The sequence below is a fragment of the Dendronephthya gigantea genome, unplaced genomic scaffold (genome assembly GCF_004324835.1).
Source record: "Dendronephthya gigantea isolate DGI-Jeju-01 unplaced genomic scaffold, DenGig_1.0 000010F, whole genome shotgun sequence".
NCBI classification, from domain to species: Eukaryota; Metazoa; Cnidaria; class Anthozoa; order Malacalcyonacea; family Nephtheidae; genus Dendronephthya; species Dendronephthya gigantea.
The window spans coordinates 1,924,011-1,932,458 of NW_021163020.1; the positions used below are offsets into that span (position 1 = coordinate 1,924,011).

At 33.7% G+C, this 8,448-nt stretch overlaps 2 protein-coding genes across 2 annotated transcripts; both read right to left on the bottom strand.

Moving 5' to 3' along the window:
• Positions 1–1,813: 1,813 nt before the first annotated feature.
• LOC114517943 (RISC-loading complex subunit tarbp2-like) lies at positions 1,814–3,988 on the bottom strand. The gene is made up of 4 exons (XM_028537796.1): positions 3,652–3,988; positions 3,174–3,307; positions 2,431–2,556; positions 1,814–2,227 (listed from the first exon to the last, which is right to left on the bottom strand). Exons 1-4 carry the CDS (start codon positions 3,986–3,988, stop codon positions 1,820–1,822), a joined length of 1,005 nt encoding a protein of 334 aa, XP_028393597.1. The 3' UTR covers positions 1,814–1,819.
• A 24-nt stretch (positions 3,989–4,012) lies between these two features.
• Positions 4,013–8,298, bottom strand: LOC114518344 (probable 28S rRNA (cytosine-C(5))-methyltransferase). Its single transcript, XM_028538321.1, has 18 exons — positions 8,042–8,298; positions 7,893–7,938; positions 7,747–7,811; positions 7,574–7,638; positions 7,304–7,396; positions 7,160–7,215; positions 6,994–7,079; positions 6,795–6,888; positions 6,548–6,653; positions 6,343–6,432; positions 6,141–6,228; positions 5,884–6,024; positions 5,706–5,795; positions 5,451–5,590; positions 5,051–5,173; positions 4,848–4,945; positions 4,381–4,511; positions 4,013–4,303 (listed from the first exon to the last, which is right to left on the bottom strand). The coding sequence occupies exons 1-18, from the start codon at positions 8,130–8,132 to the stop codon at positions 4,191–4,193; spliced, it is 1,716 nt and encodes a 571-aa protein (XP_028394122.1). The 5' UTR covers positions 8,133–8,298; the 3' UTR covers positions 4,013–4,190.
• Between the last annotated feature and the right edge of the window lie 150 nt (positions 8,299–8,448).

An 8,448-nucleotide genomic window follows, 5' to 3' on the forward strand; every position in this document is an offset into this window, starting at 1 on the left:
TTTTGAACGCGAGAAATTTCTTTTAGTTTTTTTATTTCAATTTTTTTTCAATTTACGGTCTTTTTCTTGAAGGCCAAGGAGTCTTTAAATGCTTTTATAGCTTCCAAATCAAACCGAAATTTTTCACGCTAATTTTTGTGCATTGCCCGGAGTTGATACCTTTGTCCCCGGATTGAGAAACGACCGTCTTAACCACTAGACCACCGCATCATATGTCGAAATCTATTGTTCTTTATTTGACCTAATCCTTTTCGATGAAGTATAAATTAAAGAATAACTTCGGGAAGAAAATCGAACCTTTCCCATGCAGGATTCGAACCTAAGCTTACAACCTCGAAGGCCTAAGCTTACAACCTCGAAGGCCGAAGCCTTAACCACTGCGCCACAGCATAATTTATAAAATGCTCTTGTTCTTTATTTGACTTAATCCTATTCGCAGAATTTAAAATTAAGTGACACTTTAGGCGAGAAAAATTGCACTTCTCCCTTCGAGGATTCGAACCTACGCTCACAACCTAGTAGGGCGGTAGCCTTAACCACTTGGCCACCGCATCTTGTGCTGATACTGACAATAAAATAATACACTTTAAAACTTGAAGGCAAAATTGACGACTTTTTCAACGTTCCAAAAACCAACCAAATATGATCTAAAATAAAAGATATTAGTCTTAAGAAGCCATTTTTAGCATTTTGAGACAGTTTTTGAACAGTTCAAAAAGTCGTCAAAATTGACCAAAATATTAAGGGGTAAGCCTTACCATTTTGACGACTTTTTCAATGTTCAAAAAACCAACCAAATATGATCTAAAATGAAAGATATTAGTCTTAAGAAGCCATTTTTAGCATTTTGAGATAGTTTTTGAACAGTTCAAAAAGTCGTCAAAATTGACCAAAATATTAAGGGGTAAGCCTTACCATTTTGACGACTTTTTCAATGTTCAAAAAACCAACCAAATATGATCTAAAATGAAAGATATTAGTCTTAAGAAGCCATTTTTAGCATTTTGAGATAGTTTTTCAACAGTTCAAAAAGTGGTCAAAATTGACCAAAATGGTAAGGGGTAAGACTTACCATTTTTGACGACTTTTTCAATATTCCAACAACAAACCAAATATGATTTAAAATGAAAGATATTAGTCTTAGAAAGCCATTTTTAGCATTTTAAGACAGTTTTTGAACAGTTCAAAAAGTGGTCAAAATTGACCAAAGGGGTAAGCCTTAAGTACCATTTTGGCCAATTTTGACCACTTTTTGATTCTTCTAAAAACCAACCAAATATGCTCTAAAAATAAAAGTTATTAGTCTTAGGAAGCCATTTTTAGCATTTTAAGACAGTTTTTGAACAGTTCAAAAAGTGGTCAAAATTGACCAAAATGGTAAGCCTTACCATTTTTGACGACTTTTTCAATGTTCCAAAAACAAACCAAATATGATCTAAATTGAAGGATATAAGTCTTAGGAAGCAGTTTTTAGCATTTTAAGACAGTTTTTGAACAGTTGAAAAAGTGGTCAAAATTGACCAAAATGGTAAGGGGTAAGCCTTACCATTTTGGTCAATTTTGACGACTTTTTCAATGTTGCAAAAACGAACCAAATATGATCTAAAATGAAAGATATAAGTCTTAGGAAGCAATTTTTAGCATTTTAAGACAGTTTTTGAACAGTTTAAAAAGTGGTCAAAATTGACCAAAGGGGTAAGCCTTAAAAAATCGTCAGTTAGAGAGTTTATTGGAATTACAGACAATATCTTTTTGAAGACCATGCATATGTTAAATCTTTTTACACAAACAATTGAAACAAACTATACTTGAAATGAATTTATTGCACAGACAACATCCACTCCAAATGTTGACAAGCTCTCTCAGCTGCTTTGCATTTTGCAATCTCGAGAGTATTACCAGTACCATGTGTAACTATGGGAGGCATTTCTTCACCTTCCCTTTCTGCCATAAACAATAATTTTACAAAAACTTGATAACAACCTTTCTTACTTTTGCTAGGCAGCCGAATATACTCAATTGTAAAACCCTCTTTCTTGCTAATGCTTTGTAATTTGTCCTGGGAAAGATTATCGTATTTCAAATCCCTAGTTTCAGTTGAGAAATCCAGTTTTAACGGGGACAATGATTGTTCTGAGTCACTTGAGCTGGATTCAAGATCTGACTCATTTAAAGTTTCTGGGGTTGTTGTACTGTTGCCATATGGTGATGTTTGAACCATAGGGGTCTAGATAGAAAATCAATGGACATATGTTATAGTAAATTTGGATGTTTACATGTCTTGACAGTTAATTGCAATTAGCGTATGCCCAACAACAATGCATAATGCATTGGTCTAGCCACAGAGGCTGAGACGTACCTATGGTGCCAATACCTAACCTCGCCAAAGTATAAACCTCCTGTAAATATGATTGGAAGTGCGTTACTTACTCTTGCATCAACCATGTCATAATCATCTCCATCAACTTGCAAAATATTCAACATTTTCTCTGCTGCTTGCTTCTTTGCAGCCTTTTTACTAGATCCAAAGCCACTGCATTTAAGATCAGACATCATCTATAAGATATACTAACGATATGAGCATGGCATGAATATTCTCCAAAATAGGATAAATATTAATGCACACAATTGGCCAACCATCACTGACCAAGCACATTGCTCCTTTCAACTTATACTTTACATTATACAAATTTATTTACTTTAACATAATGCTCAGAGTGTCTGGTATGTCTTATTCCATGAATTTGATTAATGCATGTTTTTGCTTCAATCGGTATCTCATGGTCAATCATAAGATAACTAACTTTGAAGCCCCAAAACTCCCTAAGGGCGCTTTCCTTTATACGGTAAAAATGATCAGACAGGTCCTGTTGTATTTCAGTACAGACAGATAACTGGTATTTTGGAGTGTTTTAAGAAATCTGCATTCAGATTTAATGTTATTTACATCTGATTAGCAGTGAAAATGCAGTTTCATCGCTGTATTTTTAACAAAATACTCAATTTCAATTCTCTGTTTCAATTTAAAATATGACCGGTCTGACCATTTTGGCCGCTTAATTATGGAAAGTGCAATAAGTTTCACCCTGTCGACACAGCCTGTGTTAGAGCCTACTTAGCTTCTTGTTTTACTACTGAAATAAGTTGGTTCAAAACATTTTTAACTTCACTACCCTAACAAGACAAGTAAAGGTTTTAGAATGTGCCTCTCCTGTCGGTTCCCCATATTCATATGTGGGTAATTCCCATTTTTTCTTCGCTGCCAAATTCTGAAGTTCCCCAACAACATTTCTTTCGCACAGAGATACTGAAGAACCAATGCCTGATGACTGTAATTGAAAATTAATGTATACATATTACCAAAACACTGCCACCTATCCTAGGTTTGTAAAATGTTCTGACCAACAGGGGCCTATATATAGCCTTGTATTAGGATTCTCATTTGCACTGGTATTATTGTATAATATGATAAGCTCTTAACATATATAAGAATCCAATTTAGGTTACAGTGGAGAATATTAAAATATTTCCGTAACTTGAAATGACAGCATTGCTTAAAAAGGCGCGCAAGTTGCCTATTAATAAAACCATCTTGCCTAAATTAAACTGGGTAAATTAAACTCACAATTCCTCCCTACTCTCACAACTCACCAGTGAGGTTAACGGTGAATAACTTTGTACTATTGGGCTCTCCTTTCACAGCGTAGCTTTTACTTTCATTTTCAATTAACTTTATCAGTTCTTTTGCCGAATTTTGCTTTGCCTCTTTCTTGCTACCACCAACGCCGACCGCTTTAACATCACCAAGTTTGGCGTTAAATTTAAACGGAGAGTTTGACCATTTTAAATCTTTCGTTTCTTCAAATTCGGCAACTGCCCCTAATTTTGTGGCAAGCTCCATTGCGAGACTGACGGGTGTTTTTGCACCTGTCTCTAGCTCTTTCAAGTAAGTGTATGCTTTTCGTCTGTCTATAGTTTTGTACGCCATCGATTTGCAACGCTTTCAGACGAGATTTCTGTGTGAAGATACCAAAGTTTACATTTTTACACTCCTTGCAAAATAAAGAAATAGACTCACAAAATCAACCCATCATATTGAATAGTTGGAGTACTTCATGTAAATCCGCTTAAAATATTCCAGATAATTTGGTAACAAACAATAAATATTTTAAAAACAAACTAAAAAAAATTCATTTGGTTCTTTTGGAAAATTTCTTTTTCTGTTTGCCCTTCTTCTGCTTTTCTGTTGATTTAGGGTTTGCATCCTCGCTTGTTTCATTGATATTTTCCTTACTTGCAACTTCTATACAGACAAATTATTCCACAAACATTATGACATTATAAAAACAACAGTGGTGGCAAAATACTTAAAATGTTTACCTGATAATGATTTCGGAATACTGTTGGAAAATTTCTTCAGCTTTGCAACAAAGAAACCATCCATATTATGAACATGGGGATAGAAGCGCCGTGTTGACTTCATTGTGTTGTGAAAGTGATGACCACGAAATCTACAAATAAGAACATGAATGATATATTTACCTCAAAATGGTTCAAAATTAAGTAGAATTACATTCTTTCAGGAAAACATCACATTTGAACATTACATTTCAATATTTCAGGAAAATCAGTAACGAGGGAGGGGATATTGTAATTCTCGTCAATTTACCGAAATTTTATAATTAGGTTCAAAGTACCTTAAAATGGTTGAAAACTAAGTAAAATGACATTCTTTCATGAAAACAATATACTTGAATACATAAAATCAATTTTTCTAAATTTAAATATTCTAGAATAACGCAAAGAATTACACTAATTGAAAATTGAAATGCAAATAATCAACTTACTTGGTTAGTCCTTCATTGCCTATATCCAAACCAGTTTCAACTAATTTCACATGTCTTTTATTCAATGCATATTCCACAACACACTCGTTTTCTTCGACCTAAAACAATGTTAATAATGATTATCGTCTTAGCATGCTGACACACAGAGAAGCACAAGACTGAGAAGACATGCAAAAGAAAATGTTTATGAAAAATGACCATACCAATATTGAACATGTAGAGTATGTAATATATCCACCAGAGGAAGATTGAGCATCAACAGAGTCTATAGCTGCCAGGAGTAACTCTTTCTGAATATGAGAACACCGTTGTATATCTTTCTCGTCCTAAGAAAAATGTATATCTGAGTTTTAGAAATCCTATAAAGATAATGAATTAGTAGTAAATAACTGATCCTGTCAGTCAACATAATTTTATCACATTAATCAGAAGATGCATCTAGAATACTATATATTAACTGATTATTAATGAAACCAGATAGGGTCCAGATACAGAATATTATGGACCACAGCCAGGATATGGGTTTTACAGACCGCTCATCAACTAGTCAGAATAGAGGATTTTGAAAACCCATATGAAAATATATAATACTACAGTATATACCTTGTTAGTTTTAACAGATTTATCTTTCGATATTACACCAGTACCACTGCATGGAGCATCCAGCAATACTCGATCAAAACCTCCCATCACCTTTGGGAATGATCGACCATCGTAATTACAAATCACAGTGTTGTTTACTCCTGAAAATTGACAAAGGTTAAGTAGTATGCAGAAATTTGAATGAGTAGATCTTTATTTATTTTAGTCATCAAATCAACCAGAAAGAGGCAATATTGCCAGAATGGAAAATCTCACCAAGTCTGTGAATATTCCCAACTAGAGCTTTTAATCTATCTGCGTTTTGGTCATTTGCCACAATAACCCCTGAGTTCTTCATCAAAGCACCTGTAAATGCAACAATATTAGATTTATACCGTTCATCACATAATGCAAATATATTTTCTCTACAGAATATATTTTTCCTTTTTCTAACCCATATACGTTGTCTTTCCACCAGGGGCCGCACACATGTCAAGTATCCGTTCATTCTCTTGAGGTGCAAGTGCCATCACTGGCATCAGGGAAGAGGCTCCTTGCAGCATGTAATGACCACCCAGGTATTCTGGGGTTGCTCCTATGATAATTGAGTAAAAATTAAAGTATGGTAGAGTTATGTTTATCAATATTGCATACATAGGTTGATTTTTTTATTAAAATTAAAAGTTATCAATTGGTATCCTCCAAACTTACCAATAGGAACAGAGGAATCATAAACAACCAAACCAACTTTAGACCATTTCCCAACAGGATCTAGATTCATTCCCCGATTGATTAATGTCTAGTATGTGAAATGAATGAATAAATCTTCTTGCTTTTTGCTAACTTTACTATACACATACCCTTCTTATGCACAGGAGAAAACTGTGGTTGAAAGAGCAAAACTGAGCTATACCTGTGCTAAGTCCCTCCTGCGACATTTCAATGTATTTGTTCGAATTGTTACTGGACGTTGGACTTCGTTTGCTTCAAGGAACTCTAACAGCTTTCATGAGGACATAGCAAAAAATATTTATCATTGTGAATGGTAGAATCAGATGTAGCAAAAACTTTACAATCCCCCTGAAATGGTAACAGGCAGAAAATTGACATTCAAATACCTCAGAAAGTGGGAATAAGTCCATTAGCTTATTGATCATAAATTCACTGTAACTGTAGTAATTCATCAGATCATTTCTGAGTAAATCCAGGTATTCTTTGCGACTTCTACAAGTTAAAATGCAAAAATACTACAGACTTGGTTGCTATAGTTTACACATAGGAAAATTTTAAAAGTTAAAACATAGGCAAAAATTATAAGCTGGTCAGGTTGAATATTATATACTGTATCATATTAAAAAAACATACTTTCCAGGCTCTCTATATTTGTTGAAGTTATTCAATGCACTGATGTTCTCACAAATCCTTTGATGAATCAAAGTCAAGTCTGGTGGTTCTAACAGTATACATATGTCAAGGCTAAATAAAAATATGAGAGCCATATATTGCAGCCCAATATGGAACCACAGTGGTTTTAGGTAAAAGCAGAGTGGTATAAAAAGGATATGTTCTTTCTCTATTTCTTGTCCACTGGGCAACGTGAAAACATCCTTTTCAGCAATGTTTGTTTGAAGCTCTTCTTCAGCCAACACTCTATAAAAGTGAATTATGATATATAAATTGTTTATGTACATAAGGAAAGACTAAAATAGGATAGTGACTACTTGACGCACCTGTCCTCGCTGATTTTTTTATCCAGCTTTTTTGACTTTTTTTCAATAGCTAGCAACTGTGAAAAATTGAAGCTTGTTATCTATTGGTACCATGCAATCGACAACTGATTCAGATGAAGACGGTTATAAATCAATCATAAAAACCTTGTTATTATTTTCATTCTTGTCATCATCATGTTCTTCATCATCTGATGATGACATATCGCTGTTTAATTCCAACCTGTAGTCATCAGTTGGCTGCATAAAATATTAGAAAAACATGGCTATCATATGATCCCTTAAGATCAACTTAGTTAAGATCTTTTAGGTCACGGTCATATTTTTTTGAAGAATTTTAAAAAGATCTTGAATATTTTGATCTAAGAGCTAAGATCTTTTCTAATATGTCTGATAGCATATATAACATTGATTTACCATGTCTTCGAGAGATTGTTCTGTCTTCAAAAAGTCATCATCTATCATACCAATTCCATCATCTTCTGTGAAATAGATTAAAAACAATTTACTATCTTTCTTTCTCAAAATACTATAAAGACGAAACTCTTCAAATAGACTTAACCAAATTCAAATGAAAAGATGTAATTTACCACTGCTGTCTTCAAACAAATTGATTTTCTTCTCAATTTTCCCCCTCTTTTTACCATCTTGCTTCCTAATGGAAAATGAACAAGATAGATCACTTTCAAACGTATTATTTAATTACATAAAAAATTATCTAAAGTTCCCACTTTACTTCTTTTTAGTTGAAACTTTCTTCTTTTTATCTTGACTGGCATTATCTGGAATATTCAAAAATAGACAACATATTCAAGACAACAAATATTATTGTCGATTAATCGATAAATATATAAAATAATAATAGTACTAAACATCGCCAAATACCTTTCATAAACAGTTCTGGAGGGGGCTGAATTCTAGCTTTTTTGCCAGGACCTCGTTTGCCAAGTTCACGCAGTTCTCTCTTTCTTCCCATCTTACTTGATTTGATTTAAAAGTACTCCAATTTTGTTAAATTACGAAAAAATATATTTTTAAAAATCAACCACGTTTTTACTTATTACACATGTTGTGAAATTGTTACTATTAAGAAAAATTCCGTCGCACTTTCCCCCCCTGTGATACAACTATTTTAGTTTATCATCCGGGGGGATCATTTCTATTTCAGCTCACAGCCCGCGATCTTCTATAGCGTTAATAGACAAGATCACCGGATCACTTCATGTTACTGATGTTACTGATCATTATATCTATGTTAGTGATTTAAAAATAAAACAAACCACGGTTAATAA